A 27,058-nucleotide genomic window follows, 5' to 3' on the forward strand; every position below is an offset into this window, starting at 1 on the left:
GTGGGCGGGCCAAATCTAGCCTAAACACCATAAGTGATTACATGGAGACACAAGCGAATGCATGTGGCTCTGTTGTCATTAGGCAGCTGGTTTTTCGTTTTGCCAGGTTTCTTTTTAATTTTGTCATTTTGATATCATTTTGTTTTGTGTGATGGAATTTTCATTGTCTCTGCGGACCGCGGTAGTGTTTGATTTCAATCTTTTACGACCAGACATCTAAATTCACGGTACGTTCAATTCAAGTATGTAAGGTACAAGTAGACCGGTATCCGGAAAAGAACGCGTCTCTGCGATAGATCGGTATAACTCCACCCTGTAATTTACGCCCCTCGCCTGACCCCCCCCCTCCTCCCCCTCAGGCGGTAGCTCAGCTGGGGGAGCCCCTCAGACCCCTGGTAGACGCCGTGGAGGAGAACAGACGACACTGGCTTCAGCTGTCTCGGAGGTCACCCTCACCGCCCACCTAGCCAATCACAGGGCGGCAATGCTGTGGTGTGATGTCATATGAGGTTGAAGAGACAATCATACGCGGATATCGCTAAAGTGTGGCGTTCTGTGAGGTCGGAGAGCCAATCACAAAGTGGACTTCATTTGAGTGTGACGTCATGTGAAGTTGATAAACCAATCACGAGCAGGATGGTGGCATGCATGCCGTCATATACAGGCGAGACAGCCAACCAAATGCCTCGTTTCTGCATTTCCGGTTTTCAGTGACGTACAGATGACGTCATACGTTTTAATTCGCGCCGAGTTTGTACAAAAGTGCGCAGCGAGTGTCGAATTCACGTACAGACACGGCACGTGCCACGTAGTGTTCACACGTGCCGGGTGAACACACGTGTGACTTCTTGTGGTACGTCTATTGACCTATCCGATGCCCGCGTAGGGCAATGAAGATGGGCGCAGCCTCATTGTTTGGTAAGATGTTGGGTTTCTTTAGAATTGTTGAGTGAAGTTGAGAAGGTTGTTGGTCTTGGGCTGAACTGCTGAATCTGAACTGATGGTGAACTGCTGAACTGGTGCTGAACTGCGCACTGCACTGAACTGGGGACTAATTACAAATGAAGTGACCTCGGTCTTCGTGAGCTGTGGACAGTGAGTGAACTTGCTTGAACTGTGAGATGGACTGATACTGGGTGAAATCGACTGTGAGATGACTGAACTGTGAGACGCTGGATGAACTGAAATTTGAACTGTGGGATGAACTCTCGTATGAACCCGAATGTGAATTACCAGCTAAACTCTCAACTGGTCTGATGAACTTGTCAGTTATGAACTATAAGTCTTCAATCGTAAATGAACTGAAAGTCTGTTAGACTCTCAACTATTGGCTTATTTGAGATGTATAGTGTGACAAAAGATCATGTTTTGGATGCTAGAAACAACTGTATCAGATGTTTAACCACATATACCGTCGACTGTGTCTAACGTCACTATGATGTGTCATTGAGGTGTCACAGTGCCATCTGGCTGAGAAGAATGAAACGTGAGTAACACAGGGGGGCGGGGACGGAAACCGGTGCGCTATTTTCCAGAGGAGCAATGTTTGATGGGTAATGTGTGTGCGTTTGTGTATGTCGGTGTGTATGTGTGTGCGTTTCAGAGAAAGAAGAAACGTTTATCTTTAAATACACTATGCGGTATAACTGATATCGTAGGTATGCTTATTTTGTGCGGACTCAATTGGAGCCCGTTCGAACGTTACCGCATGTCGAACTTTGTAAATCGTTTATCATTTAAACGATATCGCCGCTACGTTTCATAGACTAAGAACAGGAGCGTCAATCGAAATGAAACGAGAGTAGGTGGTATCAAAACCTGTATTTGCCCCGCATTCCTAAAAATGCCACGCGAAAACCAATCGTACATATGAACTCAAGTAATGCCAGGCTGGGAGTAATGAGGTTACGCAATACAGTTACAAATCGCAATACAAACTAAAAGGACGAATCCGTACGTAATAGGTGCCATATATTTTGCTCACTTCTAATAGAAAAGTATTTCATGAAAGCAAGATAAGTCGCACTTCTATGTTCACCGCTTAGTAAAATAGCAAAAACAATAGGTATTCAGTAACGAGCAAACTGAACTTCACTATAGGAATAAGCATAGCAAGGATGAATAGAAGTATACTGACCACTTCAAAGCCCAAGTCTTCTTCTTAAGGCACAGCCCTAGGCTAAATATCTACCCAGCCCCGACCTACAACTCCGGGTACAAGAAGAATAGGACGGTAACGCTACAACGCCGTCAGTAACGTCAGTAACGCCGTCACCTACGGCAGGTCTTTGTCAGCTCTTGCTTCTTGGGCTGATTCCGTGTTCCAGGAGTGAGCGACGCAGAACTCCAGAGCCTGTAAGTAGAGGTTCAGTCACAACGGATTGCATGTGCCAGTGCGAGCACTGGGTTTGGAAAAGTACATCACAAATTCAAACAGAAAAGCAGCTAATTGGCCAAACGTGACTAGCTTTACATTGATGATAAATTTTTAGGGCTCCCAAATATAGGCCGTTGGCGCAGATCTATATACGCTTCTCACATGATGTATTAAATAGATATTTGACAACAAAACACTTCTAAAACATCTCTCACATCGACATCCGGATAAAGCCATACGCACAGCACACGCTAAACTAGCTCTCAATTACGCATTATTTTATCTACAATCCACAGCGACTCGTAAAATGCTCCCGTTCAGTAGATGCTTACGTTACAGGCGTAAACGTAAAACTTGTCCTGAAGCGGGACCCCTGATACATCGGCCACAGGGACAGTCTATATACTGGTATAAGTATATCCCATTCATTACTTACTTTACTAGCGCGGGCAGTCTAACCCGTCAGTATGGTGTTACTAACGTCCACTTTTCTCTATCCCGTCTACTATTCTACTCTGCGTATCCTGGTATAACTACTAGCATATCCCGCCTAAAACTCACGTTACAAGCACGGGTGTGGATATCCTGGTTTAACTACTAGCATATCCCGCCTAACACTCACGTTACAAGCACGGGCGTGGAACTCATCCTGGCAGACGTAGGCCGGCCCCCACAGACAGCGTGCGCCACCCAGAAGGTGGACGGTGCCAAGGGGGCGGGCGCACTGGTCAATGCCTGGCGGGAGGGGAGGGGTACTGGTCAATGCCTGGCGATAAGAAGGGCAATGGTCAATGCCTAGCGGGAACTGTCAGTGGGTTGGTCAATGGCCAATCGGTCAATGTGTAGAGAAAATGGGCATTGGTCAATGCCTGAAGAAAACATGATATATGAATTGATGTTATGTGTATGTATTAATATTAGGGACAATGGGTTATGATAATACTAAATACATACATCGGTTACGTATATGAAATGGAAATGTCAGGTTACTACCGTGAGAAAAAAGTGAACTGCTTCACCTGTCTGGTTTTGGGTGCTCTCTGCATTCCTTTATGAGGGCCCGAGGGGGAGGGGTCACGGAGTGTTTAGCTGATAAACTCACCGATACATATGTTTCCGGGGGTGTTGTGCTGCCTCAGCTGATCGTGGATCCAGTCTCCGTACGTATCCATTAGCTGGACACACTGGAAACAGGGGTAACGAAGGTGTAAATATATAGATCACGCTGGAGTAATCGAGGCATTGGGCTGATTTTGGATCCAGTCTCCGTTAAGTATCCATCAGTTAATTATACTGGCGACGAAAGTGACGACGGCATCGCCCCGATGGTCTTATGCCATTGCCATAATAAAACGGCGATGCTTATGTTATGGTGCCTCAATAATAGCGATATTGATCTGGAAGTTAATAACGAACGACAAGGTATTGGACTTACGCTAATCCAGCTTTTGGCAACCAACTGACATCTGGAGATTTAACCCGCGAGTTGCTGGGGGGGGGGGGGCGTTAAACGCCCCCACTTTTTTTCGCCGCGCTATAGCATAAAAACGGCCAAAATTTAGGTACCTGTAGGGAATTGATTGGAGTTTATTGTGGCAAAGTTTCAAAAAAATCGGTCGAGAAATTTTTGAGATATCGAGGTTTTAGTGACGTCATAATTTCTGAGTTTCCGACCAAAAACGGCATATGTTCAAAAAATCGTATAAAATCACAGAATAGACATACAGACATGCCGTAAACGCCATTAGACTGCCGATACAATGAACAATCAAATGACTATCTTCGATTTTCGATTATCGTTCCACATTTTCCAAAATCTTGAACTGAATCTTGGCAATTTCTCGTGACTACTTCACGACCATGATACATGAATTTCCTAAATTGAACTTTTTGAACCAAACACGTACACATATGATTAAATGAATGTCACCATCGTGTTCTACGCCCAAAATTACCCATAAAACATGTGTCATAGACTGCGAACACCAGTTTTGATATTCGGGGATATGTGCTTACCTGATTGACCTGACCTTGACCCTGACCTATGCTTGACTGACCCCTACATGGAGCTGACACTCTTGTAGGCCTTATATGAAGGATTGTGCACCGTTTTGACAGAGTTTATGACGAGAGGCGCCCATTACGAGGTTCTGAAGTCCATGCTACTGAAAGCCCGATTTCAGGTGTTTGACCTGACCTTGACCCGACCTGTGACCTCAAAATTTAACTTTAAAGTACTCATCTAAAGCGTCTCGTCGCGTTCTTTCGTTTTCCGCCTCGTGCGTTTCGCTGCGCCTATTGGTTCTCGAGTTATCGGCTGGGGGCGTTTAACGCCCCCCCCCCCCAGCAAACGGTGGGTGGCGAAATACCCCAGCAACTGCCGGGTTAAACGTTACGTCATATCAACCTACCAGTAATATCAAACTAACCCCACCATGATGCTGATTGGCCCGTTCGCTATGACGTCACACTAACCTGATCGCGTTGCTGATTGGCCACCAGTTGACACAGTTCATCGTTATTGGTCGGGCGGAGGTCGGTCAAAGCTGAGTGTGCGTAGGTCACCGCTAGATGGCACAGTGCGCAGTGCGAGTCGCCACCGGTAGTTGTCGCCGCTGTGGGGTCACACACAGTGGGGCTTTCGCTGTTCAATGTTGTTGCTGCTTTGATACTATTATGATTGACGAATGAGAATAAATATGTCTTTGGGGAGAATGAGACGCGAGAATGAACAGTGACGCACTAAAGAGCCATAACTATGAATAGTTCAGCCCTCTTGAGGTCATGACATTGAATATTGAATATGGAAACATAACATTAAATATCTACGTTTTCGGCAGCAGCATGCCGCAGCAGTGAGGGGATGCGTTTTATACTAAATAGTCCTAGGGCGATTCAGTGGGGGTACCATGCCAAATATGTTCATGTGAGATGTGTGTGCGGTCTTTTATTCAAACATTCTGCGAGAGTATTATGTATGTTGTTTGTATTTTTTATTTGCTCGCTGTCCAATGACCTTTCACCCACCAGATTTCCCCGTTGTTAGAAGTGTTCAGTGTTCGATCTCTCAGATATCGAAATCACCCGTACCCAACCAAAAACAGTCATTCAACGACCATTATATGTATTGCCGATATTGAACAATCCAGAGATACGCAACACTTCAACGAGACAACGCAGGACCGAGTTCCAAAACGATACAAATAAAATACAGACAGTAACCAAATGATGCCATTAACCGGGTACATAGAAGGCGTCACCTGGGGGCCATGGCTTTATCAGCTAGGAAGCGGGCCTTGGATATTTTACCGGGAACACATTAACCTACGCTGCGAATGAAATGTAAAAGGAAAATTGCTAGCATATGCTGAATACGGTCTAAGCGACTGACAAGGTTGCAACAAACAAAATAGACCCAATTCAAGTACATGATCATACTAATATATTTCAGGCCCTTCGAAAGAAATCGTGTTCTTGGACAGGAACATAAAAACAACGTCTAGCCTTATATATGCTGGATGTTGACTGCAATTTCTTCATAATACCGTCCTATGAAGATTGAAGGGCAAACGTGAACACTAAAAAAATACATAACCAGATTTATGGTAGCTTGACGATTTGCCGATATAAAGAGTCTCGCAATATAATTTCACCATGTATTTATTCTAGCTCGTAACTAAAATAATGTTTCTTTGACACACTTCTAATGCTCGACAATCACGCGCGAAGGAAGCTCAAAAGTTGCCATTTCTCAAATCAAGCGGATTACGCCACAAAACCCAAACGGAATAGCAGATCGTTTTTCGCTAGACTCGATAGCTTAAATATAGAGCGAAGCGATTCACATGTAGTCTAGCCCCACCGATATGATAGGTATAGACTATAGAGCTTACATATCCGTGATGCGTCTTACAAATATGACATCATAGACGTACGGTCGTACAGTTATACAGGCGTAAATAAGAAACGTTTTATCGTGACAGTTTCAAGGCACCGTTTTATTTAGAATTCCCACACACAAGCTTACTACTAATGACGCTGCATTTCATACACAAATCGTATAAGAAAGTAGTTATTCTGCGATACACGTCATATTCTTGCAATTTCCAAAGTCACGGCATCCCATAAATCCACTTGAGAATGAATTACACCCAAAGCACTGTTTCCATTAGCAAAACTGGCAAAACTCCCTGTTCTTGTTCTGTGTATATCTCCCAAATCGTCCCATGACCAGCCCATACTACAACTTAGCTCGGAGGGAAGGGGTCAAGCCATAGGCAGCGACGCGCATCAACTTTGACGTCGACGACATAGGAAAAGGGGCGGAGAGAGAAAGGGAAAGAATGGACCAAGGCTCGCCCCGGGCGCTTTGGGGCTAAGGCAGGTTTCTAAGCTTGTTTTATCCTACCAATGCCAACATCTTCGCTCATGGGATATGCCAAACAGCATACATTCCCTTCCAAACCCACCCCTGACTAATTGCTACCAAACTGCTACAACCGCAGTCCAACCTTCCCGACCACCCCATGGCCTGTTCCCGTCACTTCTGCCATTACCATCGCCACTTTCTCAATCACTGAAGCTTTTTTCCAATCCCTGCCTTCCACCCCTTCCCATCTCGCTTTCACCGAACTTTATTTTTCCAGACCCTTCACCCCTCCTACCCCTCAATCAATCTTCGTCACCATTTCAACAATCACCAAAGGGTTTCACTTCACATATGGGTTCCTCCAGGGCTCCTCCAGGGTTCTTTCAGGGTTCTTTCAGGGCTCCATACCTTCCATCTCCTCCTGGGGCTGACACAGACGCAGCTGACGGCATACACCATCCGGATCCGCCACTTCAGACTTCAGTACCGACAGGATGGCGGCTCCGTATTCGTCGATGAAACCGTCACAGTCTGCGCGAATGGACTGCGGCATGTAGGTACACACCTTCTTCAACGTCGTCTCTATCTGCTCCTGTGTAAAGGGGAGAGGCAGGGGGTTATCATGATGAACAGGGGGGTTTAGGGCGCCTGGACTGCGGTGGTCATAGGCGCCCATAAAGGGAGGGTAGGGGGCATGTGCAGATTGTAATGACTTGATTGTTGGTAATAGTTAGGAGTCATGGGATTATAATGCTAAATAATAATGCATTGTGGTGACTTGTTAGCGGTAGTAGTAAGGAGTCATGGGAATTACAGGATGTTTAAAATTAAAAGTGTCACGGTTTCGAATGTCTCCTGTTTCGTAAGAAGATAGCCTACATCATCCAAATTTTCAAGATCTAGTGGCAATATTATGACATTTTGTGTGGTAGAATTACAAGTTCCTGGGCATAGTGGGTTTAACACCAGAGAAAACATAAAAATAAAAAGCTCAATTTTACTGGTGAAGGCAATTTTGAGCATAGCCACAAGTTGAAACACAGACATGAAACACAGCCACATACACAAGCGTAGCGATTTACTAAACTTAACGCATTAACGCATAACGCATTTTACCTAACTTAACAATCCGATATCATATGCTTGACAACTGTTTGCCCCGGCAACTTCCCTGAATGACTCCATGCATGTTTTACTATGCATATTAGGGAGAATCTTACATCACCTCATTCCTCCAAAACTCACATCAACAAAATATCTCCTCGCCCCCTTCTCGTATCAGTGACATCATACTATCACCTCATACTCATATCATCAGTGACATCATATCAGTAACACATCACGCCCTACACTCCCATTAAATACTCACATCAGTGCTGTTATCATCGAGCTTCATCTTGACCTGCATCATCACGAATTCGCACATCACACAGGCGGGAGACTGGTGATCATCGTCTTCATCGTCTTCAGTCTGTTCCTCGGACGAGTCGGGGGGCGACATCGGCTGGGGGAGAGAGAGAGGGTGTTAGGTGCAAGAGAGTGAGAGGAGAGAGAGAGAGAGAGAGAGAGAGAGAGAGAGAGAGAGAGAGAGAGGAGAGAGAGAGAGAGAGAGGGGAGAGGAGGAAGAGGAGGGAGGGAGCACGGTTCGTCGGAAGGTCATCTCAGGCTCAAAAGAAACGATATATACCATTCGAAAGCTGACGGTGAGCTGAATCCAAAAATGTAATTTTTATCAAAATCGATCGATGGCCTTTTTTGAAAATTGCGTTTTAGTAAAAACTTAATAATCTTTTATTCAACGGGCTGTCCCGGACATTCTTGAAAACATAAACATGTATTTTTGAGTTCCAGTGAAAGCTTAACGCCAAAAGAACAATATTCAGCGAAGCAATATTTCCAAACATTAATAAGCGTCTCTCACAGCCGACAATAAGGCGCAATCACACAGCTCAGTGTCACTATGGACCGAAGTCAGCCACACAGAAGCGTGAAATGACCCTTATCGTCTCGCAGACCCGGCGCTCTCGGCCCGCCTGACCGGCCACGGAAAGAACGTTCGGCTCTCGTTCTACTAAACACATGTCATATTTGTCAGTTTAACTGTCCACATCGCTATTAAAGTTATTCAGGATATCTGTGAAGAAAATTCATTGTTCTGTCATCTTCACATCATGCATTAATTTGCATTTGTTCATGTCTACTTTGCTCAATTGAGCTTGGTATCATGCCCATATAAGGAAAATTGGCCGCGCTGAAATGTCAGAGGCTGCACCGGCCTCAGCTCGGGTGGAGTGGGGGTAGCGCCCGGCGGGGCAGGGTAACCTTTGACCGGTCGCACGGCCGAGCAGCTGTCACCAGTACAGCCTCTGACAGTGAAACCCCGCTCACTTCCCCTGCGCGGGCACTGATCGCAGCTGGATGGAACAAAACATGTGTAAGAAAAATGTAAATTAAAGCATGTTGTAAATCAAGCAGAACAATGAGTTTTCTTCACAGGTATCCTGAATAACTTTAATAGCGATGTGGACAGTTAAACTGACAAATATGACATTTGTTTAGTAGAACGAGAGCCGAACGTTCTTTCCGTGGCCGGTCAGGCGGGCCGAGAGCGCCGGGTCTGCGAGTCGATAAGGGTCATTTCACGCTTCTGTGTGGCTGACTTCGGTCCATAGTGACACTGAGCTGTGTGATTCCGCCTTATTGTCGGCTGTGAGAGACGCTTATTAATGTTTGGAAATATTGCTTCGCTGAATATTGTTCTTTTGGCGTTAAGCTTTCACTGGAACTCAAAAATACATGTCTATGTTTTCAAGAATGTCCGGGACAGCCCGTTGAATAAAAGATTATTAAGTTTTTACTAAAACGCAATTTTCAAAAAAGGCCATCGATCGATTTTGATAAAAATTACATTTTTGGATTCAGCTAACCGTCAGCTTTCGAATGGTATATATCGTTTCTTTTGAGCCTGAGATGACCTTCCGACGAACCGTGGGAGGGAGGGGGAGGGAGGGAGGGGAGAAGGAAAGAGACGAGTTAGGACAGGGAAGATGGGGAAGAGGTGATATGAATGTAGATAATATGTACATACAGGGTCTTTCATAATGAATGTTACTTTTGAACGAGCTATTTCTCAGGACATATATGTTCCTCATGTAATATGTACCATCACATGAAACAGAAACACATTAGCGTTTTGGCACACACAACTTTCATTTTAATGCTCCCCAGGAATTTTCCACTGTATCGCCCTTAATTAAGGCACACGTTTCGGCCCTCTGACGAAGGTGTTGCACCCCGCGCCTCACAACGTCTGGGTCCAGGCTTCCAGTAAACCTCTCCACTGTGGTTCGCAGTGGATGGCTGCAGGAGGGTTTTGTCTCAGATCTGCCAATGCGACTCCCCAAAGCCAGTAGTCCAGCGGGGAGAGGTCAGGACTCAGTGGTGGCCATGGTCGCTCGGTGAGGCGGCTGATAACGCGCTCTTCGAGATTCTCGATCAGCCACTGGCGCAACAGCTGCCATGGTGTGCACTGTGGCACCATCCTGCTGGAACCACAGGCCGTCTCCTTGAACCTTGTCCCTGACCTGAGGCAGAAGCATTCTTTGAGCAGCCTGAGGTAAGCCACCCCGTTCAGTGTTGACCCAGGGGAGAGCCAATGGATGAAGACTTGTCCGTCGACCGTAATCCGTAATGCGTTTTAGTGGTGTCGACATACTCTGCTTTTCCGTGAAGGAAAATTGGCGTTGTGAATTTTTTATTTTTTGGGACAAAACCCTAATCAATTTGCAACAATACGCATATAAAATTCACGCGGAAGTGATAAATTAAGAGCTCCTAACTAAATGTTCAAAAGTAACATTCATTATGAAAGACCCTGTATAAGGGGCAGGGAAAATATGAAGCTTAATAGGGAGATATTTAAGATAAACAGCCAAAAAATAGAGAAGCAAGACACAAAGGCTAAAATTAGAACATGGTACGGTGACATCTTCAACGAATCTTTTTACGTTCCCGTCAATGCCTCGAACTCCACTCCTCCTTTCCAAACCATCATCCTTCCAACAATTATAGCAAGGCCTGCCTCTTCACCATAATAGGCGAGTGGACAGTCTAGCCAGGACCGGATGACTCTCTCCAAACCCAGCTCCCAGCATACCTCATTGCAACGCTTAATCAAAGACCTTATCAAGACAGCAATATAAGTTAGGTCGGACAAAGCTAAGCAAGAACGGATTTAAAATGCCGCAGTATATGATGCACGTGTCTGTAGATAGCTTCCAAAACGTCCGAACAATTTCTGTCAAATTTAAGCACCGTTAGGCTACCTCCAATGTCCAATGCACTGGTAAGTGCTTCGAGGCGCTTTAGTTCCGTTCTTTCTTACGGTTGTCAGATTATAACTGCTCACCATGTAGGGAGAATCGACAGGTAACCCAGCCAGAGCGGGCGTCAAACCAGCCATCTGCATCCCGAATGGCCCGGCGCCCGACTGGGCAGACAGCGGCATGGCGTAGATAGAGTTGGACACTGTGGGAGAGGCTGGGTGTTAAATACACAGAAAGTAAGAGACTACTGGGGTGTTACTGCAGATTGTACAACACTGCTGCTGCTATAGCATACAGAGGGTCACACTAGACTGAAACGAAAGCCGCTTATTGTAGACAGAGTTTGGAACGGCGGAACAAGATGAGGTGTAAAGTGGTGTCAGTAGGTAGTGTCGATAGTGTCAGATTTGTTTATTGGGGCTTTAGGGCGCGCCGACTAACAAGGTCATTTTGCGCCCACGACATACGGGGTGTCAAATATATGAACTCTGCGAGATAGATGGGGTGTAAAATACGCAATGGGCGGCTGTCATGTTATTGAAACAACGGACGGTCACACAAACGCCACATATGCCATAATTGTATATCGAAAGTAAAATACACGGATCATCAGGACTCCAAAAGAGTACACACGTAAGCAGAAACAAAGAGCAAAGTTACATTTAGATCCCATATAAATCTACCCAGCCCAAAACCAGTCTCACTTAAATCAATATATCGGTGTAAAACTCACATCTACCCGTGTAAAACTCACTACCCGTGTTAACTCACTCTATCAGTGTTAACGCACTCAATCCGTGTTGACTTACTCTACCCATGTAAGCTCACTCTACCCTTGCTGAACTCGCACTATCCGTGTAAAACTAATTCCACCCTCCCCAACTCACTGAGATCATTTCCCGCCGCTCGGGCCGGCTGACAGAGCCTCAGCGTGATACAGATCTCATCCGCCGTCATCCCGCTGACGATCATATCAATTATCTCCTCCATGAATGTGTTGACCAGTTCCTGGCACTCCCGGGAGACCGTGGAGGGCAGCATCTCACAGACACGGTCCAGCCCGTCACGGATCTCGTCCTGTGGAAATGGGGTGGAATGGTGTCAATTAAGTGGAATGGTACATAGGACGGATCCTGTGGAAATGGGGTGGAATGGTGTCGGTAAAAAGAAATGGTAGATAGGAGATTAAGACCGGATATTGATTTCATCCTGTGGAAATGAGATGGAATGGTGTCAATGGAGTGGAATGGTACATAGAAACATGCACACCTATGTGTTAACTAGTTTATGAGCTAAATGAGATAGCCTGCACTGAGCGCATCCTGGCAAGACATAAGTCAACAAAGTAGAACAAGAGACACATATGTTGATACGAATTCCCTAACAACGGCCTAGCATGGATGCATTTTGCTGCAGGCAGGCAGGCACTGCATGCCTGTAATATGCATATTGCATATGTACTATAGGTAGCAACTAGCAATAAAGAAGCGATGCTAAAACTCACTGTTAAAACTAAAGTCAGTTTTCCATTTGGCACTGACGGGACTATTCTCGGGCCCGGACATTATTTACTAATATATCATGTATAAGATTGATCAGTGACTTGAACTATTAAAAGTCTATGTTACAAGCTTTAATACTTGAAATCAAGCATTAAAGCTTGTAACATAGACTGGCTTCAAGTATACACAGACTGGCTTCAAGACTAGCTTGTAACATGGCTGGCTTCAAGTCATTCAGTTGGAACATTCCAGCTGAATGACTTGAATTCACCCATAGAACTCACCTCGGTTTTCTTATCCTTGAGGAAGTCCAGTAGTGTGTTCATGGCGTATTCACAGATGGCACAGCCGGGTCCGTCTCCCTCGCGCTCCTCCTCCTCAGAGGACTGAGAGGAGGACTGCTCAGAGAACTCCTCAGAGGACTCAGCCAGAGAGGACGGCAGAGGACAGAGACGCAGAGCCGGGCAGACCTGAGGGAGAGAGAGAGGGTGCATATTAGTGATGTCAGTTACGGAAAATCGTCATACCAATACCAAACCAAATACCAACAGTGACCGTGGGAAAATACCGAAACCAAACCAACTCGTAAAATCAGGTGAATACCGACGCTTTACCAAATTCACAGCCTCTTTCAAATTAGCGACGATTTAAAATACCAACAAAATAACAAAATAAGCTACCCTTGAGACACCAAATACCAGGTTGGTATCGGTATGGTATCGATATACCAACCCTGGTATCCGATTGACATCTCTTATAATGTACATCGATTATGCCACGAAATTTTACGTGCCACGATTGTCACAAACGTCTTTTCCATACATGTGTTCTACAAACTACAACCTACAATATATCTACTGAGTACTGTGGCAATCATATGTGGCACAGATGATTTGTGGAATATATGAATGTCTCCGACAGGTGGTGTTAGAGAGACATCTGTTGGGATGGCCAGGTACTAGAAGTGTAAAACGACGACACAGAGAGGCAGGACTGTACTTGTAGTCACTTAGCAACGGCGCCTAGCCGTGAAATAATGGTCAAAAGAGAGTGCTCCGCATTTTTAATATTATTAGCCAATGGGTTTTAAACGTATGAATATTTGGTAGCCTCGCTGTGGTACACAGATTAACGCATACATCGCATCATTTTACATTTCAAATGTAGAGAAGCTGAATGTTACCAATGCCCATCAGAGCCAAAACCTATGCAGAACCTGACAAAATAGCGTTAAAATAGTTTATTACTGTAGCTAAATCACTTACCACGCATACCTAATATCATACAATTACAGTTCCAAAGTTATACACAGTTACAATTGAACAGTTTTTGTTTCAGTTACGCTCCCATCCCCCCCCCCAAACTCTATATTCTCTCTCCACCTTACTCTTCTAATCCTTCATTCTTCCATTCCTCGCTTCCTTACCTCCGTGGGGTCCACCTCTTGTGCAATCATCTGCACAACGAAGCTGCCGTACTCGGTTACAAATTGATGGCATCTTCCGGTCAGTGTTCCGGGCAGGAGGTCACACAGACGGCCCACTTCCTCAGATATCTCGTCCTGTAGATAAGATACAGAAGATCAGAGTCGGAGTCGGAGTCAGTGTTAACAATTCTGTACTTCTCGAGTGTTGTTTTTTTTTAGCGGGAGTCAGCTTAATAAAAAATCCAGCGACTCCAAAGACCTGACAGGGCTAGTGAGTCAGTCTGAGTCGGAATCGACATTTGTGCCTTGAGTCGGCGTTGGTTTTTGAAAGCCAGACTCTGAGTCATCAAAACTCCACCGACTCCGCAGCCCTGCCCTTGACCCCCCCCCTCCCCCTCTCACCTCAGTCGATCCCTCTTCCAACACCTTCCTCAACTCGTTCAGCCCAAATTCGCACAGGTCACACAGCTCAGTATTCGGTTTAAACCTCGCAGAAAGGTCTGGCAGACCGAATCTCTCCAGGGGGAGTTGCTGAGGGACCGTTAGCGTCTCTTCGGCGGCTGGTTCCGAGGTGTCGAGAGGGTTGGGGTGAGCCACTGGGGAGAGAGATGGGGAGTTAGTGAGGGGATGGGCAGTGAGAAACAGGAGAGAGAGAGAGAGAGAGAGAGAGAGAGAGAGAGAGAGAGAGAGAGAGAGAGAGAGAGAGAGAGAGAGAGAGAGAGAGAGAGAGAGAGAGAGAGAGAGAGAGAGAGAGAGAGAGAGAGAGAGAGAGAGAGAGAGAGAGAGAGAGAGAGAGAGAGAGAGAGAGAGAGAGAGAGAGAGAGAGAGAGAGAGAGAGAGAGAGAGAGAGAGAGAGAGAGAGAGAGAGAGAGAGAGAGAGAGAGAGAGAGAGAGAGAGAGAGAGAGAGAGAGAGAGAGAGAGAGAGAGAGAGAGAGAGAGAGAGAGAGAGAGAGAGAGAGAGAGAGAGAGAGAGAGAGAGAGAGAGAGAGAGAGAGAGAGAGAGAGAGAGAGAGAGAGAGAGAGAGAGAGAGAGAGAGAGAGAGAGAGAGAGAGAGAGAGAGAGAGAGAGAGAGAGAGAGAGAGAGAGAGAGAGAGAGAGAGAGAGAGAGAGAGAGAGAGAGAGAGAGAGAGAGAGAGAGAGAGAGAGAGAGAGAGAGAGAGAGAGAGAGAGAGAGAGAGAGAGAGAGAGAGAGAGAGAGAGAGAGAGAGAGAGAGAGAGAGAGAGAGAGAGAGAGAGAGAGAGAGAGAGAGAGAGAGAGAGAGAGAGAGAGAGAGAGAGAGAGAGAGAGAGAGAGAGAGAGAGAGAGAGAGAGAGAGAGAGAGAGAGAGAGAGAGAGAGAGAGAGAGAGAGAGAGAGAGAGAGAGATGGGTGGTGGATAGGAAGATGCAGGCAGTATTATACCACATGAAGCGCGTTGAACTCGTCGGACAGACGTCGCTCGTGATTTTGACATCAACCATTGACGTTAACTTTGAAACATACATTGACATTAAAATGATTGCACACAGAGACACTTTAGTCTTAGTTCACTGATGAGGTATGCCAGTCTAAATTATCTTATGATCTTTGCCCATGATAATGACATCCTCTTCGTACAGAATCAGAAGCATAAAAACTCCAACAATCCCATACCGGTTCGGATTGTAAACTCACGTCCGTCGTTTCCGTAGGCATGCGGCGGGCTCTTCTGCAGTTTCACACTGTGCAGCTTCTTCTTGGTCTGGCCGCCCTTCTTGGCTACCACTGCGGGCGAAGAAACGAGTTCAGCTATCATGCTGAAGGATGATGTATAACCCTGCCTACTGTCTGCACCGTCTTCCATCTTATTGTTTTCATCCTCACTCCCTAGACACCGCCCACTCAGCAAATCATTGTTCAGCATTTTGACAGTATTTTTGACCAGCCTGACTAACCCAATGCTCATACAAGCTAGCTTCAAGTTTAACTTATGCCAAGCCACATCCATCCAAGCTAATCCATTTGCCGATACCGTTACTACACAAAATGTGAAATAGCACTCCGTACGGTCATGTGAACTAACATTACCGATTTAACATCATCTTTACACCTCAGCATTGTTTCACCCCTACAAAGCTAACCCCTACAAGTCAACAACCAGTATCTCATATGTGCCACTACGCTTCCCAAAGCAACCATAAGCCCATCCGCGCTGCCACTCAAAGGAAAAAACAACTATGTTGGGTCACCCAGCTTCTGACCCAGTATGACCTCAGACCCAACATAGGGTGGAGACTTCCATTTCACGTCTATAGACGCGTCTAAGTCTTAGACGCGTCTAAGTCTTAGACGCGTCTAACTTGCAGCTAACTTTTGACGCGTCTAGCTTGAAAGTATCCGTTTAACAGTTAGACGCCAACTTGGACGTCTGCTCAGTTAGACGCTAGTTGGACGCCAGTGGAAGTCTCCACCCATAGTGATTTTTGCCTTTGTACGTCAGCACAGTTCTACCGATTCGGAAAACTACACCCCTCCCCACACCCACAACATTTACCCTTGTGTGGCATCGCCGGAGTCAGTTCCACCAACGGCATCTCTTCCAATCCTCCAGTCTTCAGCGCGGACGCTCCGACCGATTCAGCCGGCAGCACAGCCCACAGAGGGGTCTCGGCGGCGTGTTTGGCACAGAGACCGATCGCCTTACAGATGCTGTGAGCACGCATCTCGTTTACAAGGAAGTCGTAAATGATGACATAGTATTCGTCGACGAGCTGGGTGCACTGTGGAGAAAAGGGGGGGGGGGGTTAGAGTTAGGTAGTTGTGAGGCGAGTCACTAGCTTTTTGATAAAACATGGTACAGTCTCTGTTACATGATAAAACATGGAACAGAGACACACACATGATGCCACGCAGCTCAACATGGCATACAAGTCTATGTTGAATTAAATCAGCGTTCTTCGTCACAACATTCGGCCGACATCGCAAATTTCCACGTCTATGCCTTCGCCTTTCCCATGTTTTGGTCTTTACCCAGCCTAAACATTTTACACCCAGGCTTAACCCTATTCCTGGCGGGCTCCGCCGGGACAAGAAACTGGCGGGGGGGGGGCCGATTCGCCCCCCCCCCCCTGAGATCTCGAGAACGAAGCAAGATAGCGACAAGCGGTAAACGGCATCGGATACGCACGGTCAAGATCTACAATTTTTACAGAGGTCTTTTTCAGGTCAGGTCAAAGATGACGTCACAGGGGTCGAAAAAGTCAAAATGGCGGCGCTAGATATGGAGAGTTTTTCTCGAATAACTTTCGAATTAGTCAAGATAGGAACAAACTAAGGGCAGCATCGTGATCCTCTCGTCAATCCGCATCGAATGATATATATGTTGACCTCGAAAGGTCAAGGTCAAAGGTTGACCTCAGGTCACGTGACCTCGAGGTCATCATGTATATCATTCGATGCGTCTTGACGAGCTGAACACAATGAGACCATCCACGCGTCTGTATCTTGTTCCTGTACGGAGTTATTGGCCAAAAACCTTTGGTGACCTTTGATGACGTCACATGACCTCACAGCTGCCCAACAGCAAAACAGACCTCAAGGTAGTGAAGGTTGATCGTATATGAAGTCATGTATGTTATATGGGGCCATTCTGACCCGTTTTAGTGGTAAAAACAGGGAGTTGATTTTTCCCACATTGACTTATAATGGGGAGGTCGCGAAACTGACCTGACCTTAGGTCACCGATATCAAAATTCCGAGATATACAAATTGCACATACTGGTACCCTAACTAAAACCTGAAGAGAAGAAATTGATCGGTCAAAAACTCTAGCTCTGGCGTGATTGCAAACTTTTCTGAGGTAAGGTCACCAAACCGCCTCTGGTGACCTGACCTGAGGTCAGATCAACTCAAAATTTTCAGACATGTTGCGTAGAAGCCTTTTAGGAAAAGTCAGAAAATTTGAGCTTCCTAGCTCAACGCGTTTGGGAGAAATAACCAAAAAACCTCAGGGGGGGGGGGCTCCTGAGGCCCCCCCCCCCCCCCGCCAGGAATAGGGTTAAGCCTTTCACAAAAGCTAAAGCCTGGGTAAAGCTAAAACCCAAAGCTTAACCTAAAGCCCGAGTACTCACAACTCTCTAAGTTTAAGCAGCCTCACAATAGTCACTTTAAGCAAGACCCCTCAGCCCTTATCGCGGGCGCCCTCAGGCCTCAGCAGCCAACACCCTAAAGGCTGAAACAGACTCTTTCCGCGTTCATGAAATCGCATGCGAGAGCCTATTCAAATACATTATAATTCTTCCCGCATCAATCGCATCCGGGAGGTGCGTGCGATTGATGCGAGCGTGCTTCCATGTATTTGAATAGGCTCTCGCATGCGATTTCCTGACTGCGGAAAGAGTCTGTTTCAGGCGTAACCCGTTACCTTTGGCGCCCAGGCCTTGGTCTTGCTGCAGATGCCGTCCAGGATCTCCTTGAACTCCTCTTTGGTGGTGTTAGCCACCAGGATATCTCTCCAGTGTTTGACAATGTGGATACAGAGATCGCAGTCCACTGCAGGGCCCGACACGGACTGCAGCTGCAGAGGCTGTGAAGGTAGGTTACGTTACGTCAGTGAGCACATCATCATCATGCATTGTGAACAAAACAAGCATCAAACAAGATATGCAGGGCGGTGCAAAAGCACTCAGTGCTCATCCCAGCAGCAGTTTTGTAATGGTTGTCAGCTACAAAGGTTGTGTAAAAGGGGACTTGGGCCGAAACAGGTAAGGTTACATCAAAACACGTCTCAAAAACTGATAAAAAGATAATAAATGTAGTTTGTATTTTGACGAAGTTTCGGTAGAAAATTATAAATTAACTTTGAAAACTTTGATTGGAAATTGTTCTCAGCCTCACAAACTTCATCGTCTTAGCTTGTTTCTTCGTTTGTATTATCTCATACCCCACCCTCTTTAGCTCTTTCTCTCCCTGTCCCTCATCCCCTCCCCTCCCCTCTCCTCCTCCCTCTCCCTCTCACTCCCTCCCTCCCAACTCACCGCCTCATCGAAGAGCCCCGGACACGCGTTGCCCAGCAGGCACACTCCCTTGGAGTCAATCAGCTGAATCCATTCAAAGATGGGCTGAATATGGGTGGCAAGGTCACCGGCACAGGCGTCACTGTAGGAGCCGAAATCGCGGCAGACCTGGGAGAGGGGGGCGAGGGGGTTCTTGTACAACATGAAGCGTATACTGCATAACTATGGTATTGCAAAGTGGGTAACAAATACATAATGCATGGTACATGGTGCGGACGCATGGGACAATACAACGCACATGCTTAGCTATCTATGCATATAACAACATCCACATACATACTGGCTTTTCTGTTAGATGAATAGGAATTTAAGACTGAAAAGTGAACTACTGTGGTAAGGATACGGGCCAGTATATACGAACCAGACTCAATTTCAGACAATCACTACACAATACAAAAAGAGTCAAACAAATAGCGCATAAGTACGTCTTGAACACATTCATAGTACATAGAAAGTAGCGCTCATCATACACAATCCATAACTGCAAAATGTTTCACCCACATGTAACACAACACAAATACAAGCGCAGAAACACAGACATACCGGTAGCAGGCGATCGAGCAGCTCCTGCTGCCCTCCAGCGGTGACCGTGTGCTTCAGAGTTTCCATTTTCGACTGACAGGTGGCGCACGTGTCGGGCGACTTGGGAGCCACCTGGTGGTGACCAATATAATGTCAGTTAGGCGAATACAGGCGGTAGGGTTGTGAGAGTTGGCTGATTATGGTTTATTTTCATGTTGAATACGAGATCAACTGTGACGAGTTGTACGTCATTTAATACGTCGTTCGTCATCAAACTGTTGTAAAAATGACGAACAACGTCAATGACGGATGTTAACAGACCATATAAAAATATAAAAATGGATGTAAACAAACTAAGGAGCAACATAAAAAGGATCTAAAAAGGTTCTTACAAAGAAACCTCAGGTCGGCGACAGATAACGAATGGATAGTTGACATAAATAATGTGGACTCAGTCGGAGACAAACAGTCGGTTTTTCATTCCTAAAAATGGACGGACACCATGCCTTGGAGCCTAAACAGACTGCGCTTGACAACGAATGAAATATAAAACACACACATAGAAACAGTAGTCAGCTGCACAGTGCACATAACTTGCACAAAGAACCAAAAACAACGGAATTGAACTGAGTTTTTGCGAAAAAATGTTTATATTAGAAACGTAAAACAATATCGTGAAGAAACACAGAAGACCAATAGCAGACCAATCCCATGGAAACATTGGTAGATGATATTATATCATGGATTCATGTCTAAATAGCGATTAGCGAGAGGAGATGATTTCGTTTATGTTAAAATATGGACGGCAAACAAAGACATGTTAACAGCCTGCAGCCGACTCCAATGGAATTCCACTATAATACGGGCTAAGAAACAGTGCGATGATGGCAGATAACCTAAGTCCCAGAATATCAGCAAAGAAAGGACGCAAAAACTGTCACAAACAGTGAAGCTGTCCCTGGTGTGTTGATATGTGAGAATCTGTGTTTTGTGCGGATTGTTCTGACCAGATACATTCCCACCATCCATTGTCCATAAAAATGGTGTCGCGTTGCATCGCCCGTGTTATATCTTCATACCAGGCTTCACTTGACTGGGTACAAAGTTGAAGCTGGTTGCCATGAACCAAACACCAGCGGTGTCAAAACTATGCATCATCACCCCTCCCCCTCGTCCCCCAACCCTGCCCAGATCACATGACCAGAATGGTAGTCATCCGTACCCCAAGCACTCCCCTCAACATAACATCATCCACCATCCAGAGGGCCGGGGGCATTCCACCACGGCGCAGGCCAGACTCTGCGATCCCGTGACGTCACACAGTGTCGACCAATCACAGACGCCGTCGCAGACAGTCGCACAAAGACAGTGCAGCTCCACAGTGGAGCTACGGTTCGCTAAGCACGGACAAAGAGTCCCCTCCCAAGACGCTGGGGTTTGATTGTATAATGGGAGGCATTAGAGTGAACCCATAAAAAAAAAAAATACGAGGAAGGGGTTTTAAAATGGCGATTATTTTCAAGTATTATTTCCTCTATACGACCAGCCTATGAGAGGCGAAGCAGTAAAGAGAGGGTGAAACGAATTGAAGCGAATTGGCTCTAGTGGTGTCAATTGGACTAAATTGGCAAGGCCGGCCCAGAACAACAGCGAGAATATATATTCCCGACCGGGGCTGGGAAAATGCGTTTTATTCACCGAGGTTTTTGTGCGGAGGACCGAGTGCCGGTAGGCACGAGGTCCGTAGCCAAAAACCGAGGTGAATAAAACCAAGATACCTATCATCATCATCATCATCAATTTATTATGCGTCTTTTTCAGACAATACACATACACATTTCACTTTCCAATAAACACACCAGCAGTACAGATACTGCATGTAGGACGATGAACACAACACTAAAACGCAATTGCAAAGCACATTAACAAGTCAGCACATTTGGGAAAAAACCCTATGAGCACAGAAGCCTCACGAGACGACGGGACATCACTGTCTGGCTGGAATTTAAAAGGAATCTGAGCGAATCTACTACACCGTCGCTGTCGATCGCGCTGCCTATGAAGCTATGGTCCACATGACCCCTCACAGCATCAAGCACGTTTTGAAAAGAACAGTTAAACAGTTTGTATGCCAGGTCCAGAAATGTTCCGTGCAATTGTCTAGGCTCGGTAGCTAAAACAGCCAGCTCTCGTAGCATAATGTGTTTCAGTCGGTGTTGGTGGCTTCGGAATATACCCGATAAGGCTAGCAGCACCGCTCGTCTGAGCCGTTCATGTATTCTCGGGATACCTAAAGCTACAAGCAAAGCAGAATGATGAGCGTATTTAGATAATCCGAGGGCAGCTTTTATGCACCGAGATTGCAGGCCATCCAGATCGTCAACATCACACGAGCGAAGGGGGACTGTTTGACATCCGAAAGTTAGGGCAGGGATGACCACAGTTTTCCAAAGAAAGACTTTATCTGAAGGCGACAGGCAGTCACTGAGCATTCCAGCAGGAGTCAGTCCGTAGAATGCTCCACGAGCCCGACTAACACGGTGCTGTACATGAAGTGACCCGGCTAGATCCGCTGACAATGTGACACCTAGATGTTCGGTCACTGCTCGTACAGCAAGCTGCTGACCAGATAGGTGCCAGACGGGGAGCGCAGACAAAAGTTCAGCACCAAATACAATACAGTGACTTTTGGTTTTTATCGGATCTACATGAACGAATTCAAGCCTCCAAAACCCTGCGAATTGATCAACTATTTCCAAAAGTTTACTTAGGTTTCCCGCATTGGTAGAGAGCAGCATCAAATCATCTGCGTAGCACACGGCAGGAACATGGTAGCCAAACATGAAGGACCCGCACAAGCTAACATCAAGTAGACTTAAGAGAGGCTGAAAGAAAACATTTGCAAACGCTGGCGATAAAATGGCCCCCTGTCTCGTTCCTCGCTTGATGTCAAAACAACTCGACATATGGTCAGCATAAGTTACGAAAGCTTTTAGGCGTCTATACCACACTGTGACCAAATGCCAGGACCGGGGGCTCAGGAACTTCTCTAGGCGAAAAAGTAGACCATCATGCCAAATTTTATCGAAACATTTCCTCGCAAATACATTCTATACATTCTATTAATAATACATTCTATTAATAATACATATACATTCTATTAATAATACATTCTCAAAAAATACATTCTATCAATTTCATCATGAAACTTATATAATTTAATTAAAAAACTTGAAATCCTTTGAGGGCTTGTCCCAACCCCTGCTATACCTTTGGTCACGTGACTTCCATGATAAACTTTGCTATAAGAAACAGGTAGGTCCGATGTTTTGAGTAAAGCCCACGTAAAGCCCTGGTGACGTCACTGACATTTCTTATATGGAGAATTTCGCCCATAAGAAAAATATTTTACATACGAAAATTTGTATTTCATTCGGAAAAAATACATTCTATCAATTTCATCATGAAACTTATATAATTTAATTAAAAAACTTGAAATCCTTTGAGGGCTTGTCCCAACCCCTGCTATACCTTTGGTCACGTGACTTCCATGATAAACTTTGCGTTTTGCAATGTTATGACTTAAACAGAAGCAATAAATGTTACAAGCGTATCATTTATGATGTTTTAGGCAGCAATCGTGTAATAACATCCTTGAATTATATACATTCTGCTTAAAAGAGGTCACGTGATGCTACCAGATTGTGCTCGGACAGCATCTTCTTAAACTTCGATTTTGAGTACTTTTTACCTTCATTGAGTCCTAATAACGGACGTTTTTAGTTATAAAATGAAGCAATGAATCTATTGAGGGCAAAATTTAATCATTTTTGCACTTTCAAGCTGGGCTATCCTGGCATGAACTTCGGCCGGTTTGTGTGTGAAGCCTATGGTGAAGGGAAAACTTCACGCCCGGCTGACGTCACAGACCTCGGCTACCAAATCGTGTCCGGTGGGGGTCGAATAAAACCATGCATTTTCACAGCCCAAGGTTGGGAAGAGATTTACCACATGCCGTACCGGCGCAACAGTTAGTATCATATTCATTTGATATCATATATTATATTCTTAATATTGTGCTAATATTATATTAATACTACGTTCATGTTTATAGTCACCGTGATTATTTTTTTGTGTTTTTCATTATTGGGCTGCGTTGAGTATGAAAGATGAAATTCCCTACTTCCCCCTTATTTAGGGTTTAAAAAGCTGAGGATGAAGATGGTGAAGAGCTAGAAGTTAGAATAAAGATATGGAGTCCAGCAGGAGCGAGGAAACCGTAAACTGAAAATTGGGTGAAACGCTGAATCAAACGCGTCTTGGATGCCAGCTGGAACAATAAGTTAAAACAAAGAAGTATATGTAGTCCAGCAGGATTGAGAAAACCGTGAGGAAAACTGAAAATTGGATGAAACTCTGAATCAAACACGTCTTGGAGCCCAGCTGGAACAATATCAAATGTTTCAATGCAGCACGTTAAGATGCTTCGCGCATTTAAATTGTTCGTTTTTTGCGTGCATATGTAGTAATAATGACTATTCTGACCATGTTCTGCAGCAATATTCAATAAATACATTGGCATTGAAACGATAACCCTGTTTAGTTGAATTACGTTGACAGCAAAAGTAAGTAAACACGCAGCCACTGTTGCTGTTGCTGTTAGTGAACACACAATCCGTAAATATCTTCTTTGGATTTGGTTCTTCCGCTCAGAATATTCAGTAAAACTTTGTCTGGGAAAATCAAAAAGCCCTAGGGCCGAATCGTTTCCCAAATACCTTCAACATTAGCCGAGGCGGGCCGAAGCCATTTCCCAAATGCACGTGCTAATGTTAAAGGGATATCTCGGCATGTGGTAAAAAGGAAACTAGACGCAAAACAAACGTAATGAGAATGACAAACTATTATACGCGGTACATCCGTTTGAGCCGAGTTCAGACATCGCAGATGATTGAACTACCCGAATGGATATTAGTTTTATTGGTGGGAATCGTGAAAACGAAACAATATTGTTTTTTCGCGAATGAATATATGTCGAAAACGCAGCCAACAAGATGTTACAGAAAGCAGTAACCATTGAAGCAAGCGTGAATCCTTGCCGCTCATAAATCTGAGTTTTGCCGGTCACTGTGATATGGTACATCCATATATGTAAGGGCTACAGATTGACCACCCTAAATGATAATAAACTGATAAGTGATATCTATCACCCAACACTGATAAGAATTGATATCGAACTTATCATACCAACCGTACGAACTGATATACAATCAGCTACCGCTCACAATCAGAGTTTATAGTTTGTAGCAACATAGTTTCGCGTAGGATCATGCCAAGCGCAAAATATCAGACACCGGTGTAGGAAGCTGGAAAGGTCTGTCTATTCCCACGAAAGCAGTGTATATTGTGTATAACATACGCATATATTCAGCGTATCTTTTCTACACCTTTTTACGGCCAAATATACACGAAATGCACATAGGTCAGTAAAAAGTGCAACCGATTTCGACAGTTCGCCATAGACAGACTTTGCCGTACTGTCGAAATCGCCCGCACTATTACTGAAATGTGTGCACTGCCGCCTAAATTGTGCGTAAAAAGGTGTATACGGGTAAGTCTTCTACATCTCCACTCGATTTGCATCTGTTATATGACAGCAAATGCGACACATGTTTATACGTATCAAGCACCGTTCCAGTATTTTCCAGTAATATCGTTGGGGCATCATCTATCGAGTAGCTCCTTCATCAGCGGTGCACCCGTGGCCCAGACGAATTTAGGTACATTCAAATACCGTAATATGTTGACCCAGAGTAACTTTTACCGTTTTCAACGTAAATATCTACCTCTGCATGTGTTTCACCGCCAATTCATATGGGTGTGAACTAAAAACTTTTATTTCTAATGTAGCACCGGTACATAGCGTATTCCTTTATTCGTCTGGGCATTATAAAAAAGTATTCACACTGATAAGTGGTGTTGAACTGGCGTAATTCTCACCTTTTTATTGTCGCGTTCCTCCAGCATTTTGTCGATCCGAGCAGAGTTGCACAGGCCGGCAGTCTGGCAAACAACCTGCGGAACGAAAAGAATAGATAGACGTGAGAGGGAGAACGTCAGAAGTTGTGGAGACGTACGCCCGTGATCGGTATGTGGCATGGCTTAAATGAAGACAAGTTACGGATACATCCTAAAATCAAGCATCGTAAAGGCGTATTATAGGCGCAAACACGTAATAAGAGCCTATGTGGAATATCAAATGGCAAGCTAAAACATTGTGTAGCCGTGATACGATTTTAAGACATTAAGACGACAAAACCAAACTTAATTTCAGCCAAATGTCAATCTATTCAAACCCAGGGACACATTTCATCATGCTTTACTCGTATCATCATAACTTCGAAAACTCATCACTCGCCTAACTTCACTCACTCACTCTACATTTACCCGAGTTACATATCAGTATCGAGAAGGTAAATAATATTTGCATGCATATTTGTGCTTTGAGTTTGCATCGTTATTCATTTGCGATACGTCTTCACTTTGCTCGTGCATCTACATAAAGTACATCAAACCCCAATCCCGCACTGTGATAAAACCCGTGACTAACCCCCCCTCCTTCCTATACCCTGGTGTCAGTCTTTCAACACATGACTCACATGGTAAAACGTGACCGTGGCAAAGGCACGTGACATACGTGGCCTTTGTCCCACACGTGCGCATATCGTGCTGGAAGTTAGTGTGCACGATTGAAACCAATGCCGAGCCTTTGCAACCTCAACGGTGCACCATATAGCCGTGGCTTTACGGTAGTAAGGTCACATGGTTCGTTCGAGCACTCAGTTTCAATGAGCTTTTGTGTTGGGTTGAGTCACAGGTCGAAGCGAGAAACGAGTGTCTTTCTTTCAATATTTGGCTTGTTTCTGGTTTTACCTTAGCAATAATATCTAACGGTGAGCATGTCAGGCCTGCGTATGAAATATCTGTGCGAAAATGATACACAAGTACAGTGAACGATATATCACCATACCCACAGAACCTGATTCCATGCCAAAAGCAACTCCCTTGTATGCCATCTCTATAATACCCACACAGCTATACACTATACAGCGCATAGCGCAGTCAGCTGCACCAAAGGATGCTCAAGCTGATAGTCACTCGCTGGACGTGACTACTGACTAGCTCCAGCATTCAAAACATCCTGTTATTGTCATCGTCGGGGCGTCCTGACATCTCTACACTAGCTGCGGTCAGCAGAGATCATAAACACCAGTATAACGCCTTTTGTGGCGACTAACGGAGCGAGCGAGAGGGTGGGCCTTGCACGTGCGAAATTGCGAGGGGGTACCTCCAACTGACTTGTGCACGGCACCTTACTAACCGGTCTCTAGCGATGTGCCAAATTTGAGCACAATCGGCCCAGCCGTTCTCGAGATCTGGAAGCGGCACCCTGCACGTGCGCACGTGCAAAATGGGTCCCAACTGACTTGTACACGGCACCC

The 27,058-nt window shown here is 45.3% G+C and overlaps 2 protein-coding genes across 2 annotated transcripts in view; one reads left to right on the forward strand and one right to left on the reverse strand.

Annotated features, from left to right (window-relative positions):
* The window catches only part of LOC122372838 (dual 3',5'-cyclic-AMP and -GMP phosphodiesterase 11-like), a gene marked incomplete at its 5' end in the record, with an annotated part of 42,299 nt that extends 40,647 nt beyond the window's left edge, over window positions 1–1,652 (forward strand). Inside the window, one exon of the mRNA XM_043350441.1 lies at window positions 360–1,652. Within this exon, the coding sequence (XP_043206376.1) occupies window positions 360–467 (108 nt within the window). The remainder of the gene's footprint in view (window positions 1–359) is intronic.
* A 152-nt stretch (window positions 1,653–1,804) lies between these two features.
* LOC122372837 (prosaposin-like) overlaps window positions 1,805–27,058 on the reverse strand; it is a 35,560-nt gene continuing 10,306 nt past the window's right edge. Inside the window, exons 5-21 of the mRNA XM_043350440.1 lie at window positions 25,557–25,631; window positions 19,578–19,688; window positions 18,996–19,142; window positions 18,383–18,544; window positions 16,514–16,739; window positions 15,655–15,744; window positions 14,402–14,595; window positions 14,000–14,134; window positions 12,858–13,043; window positions 11,959–12,148; window positions 11,155–11,273; window positions 8,116–8,250; window positions 7,155–7,338; window positions 4,853–4,992; window positions 3,480–3,561; window positions 3,000–3,112; window positions 1,805–2,353 (exon numbers count right to left, since the gene is read on the reverse strand). Of these exons, the coding sequence (XP_043206375.1) occupies window positions 2,276–2,353; window positions 3,000–3,112; window positions 3,480–3,561; window positions 4,853–4,992; window positions 7,155–7,338; window positions 8,116–8,250; window positions 11,155–11,273; window positions 11,959–12,148; window positions 12,858–13,043; window positions 14,000–14,134; window positions 14,402–14,595; window positions 15,655–15,744; window positions 16,514–16,739; window positions 18,383–18,544; window positions 18,996–19,142; window positions 19,578–19,688; window positions 25,557–25,631 (2,367 nt within the window). The 3' untranslated portion in view covers window positions 1,805–2,275. The remainder of the gene's footprint in view (window positions 2,354–2,999; window positions 3,113–3,479; window positions 3,562–4,852; window positions 4,993–7,154; window positions 7,339–8,115; window positions 8,251–11,154; window positions 11,274–11,958; window positions 12,149–12,857; window positions 13,044–13,999; window positions 14,135–14,401; window positions 14,596–15,654; window positions 15,745–16,513; window positions 16,740–18,382; window positions 18,545–18,995; window positions 19,143–19,577; window positions 19,689–25,556; window positions 25,632–27,058) is intronic.

The sequence above is a fragment of the Amphibalanus amphitrite genome, unplaced genomic scaffold, assembly GCF_019059575.1.
Source record: "Amphibalanus amphitrite isolate SeventyFive unplaced genomic scaffold, NRLGWU_Aamphi_draft 001406F_arrow, whole genome shotgun sequence".
In the NCBI taxonomy this organism is placed as follows: domain Eukaryota; kingdom Metazoa; phylum Arthropoda; class Thecostraca; order Balanomorpha; family Balanidae; genus Amphibalanus; species Amphibalanus amphitrite.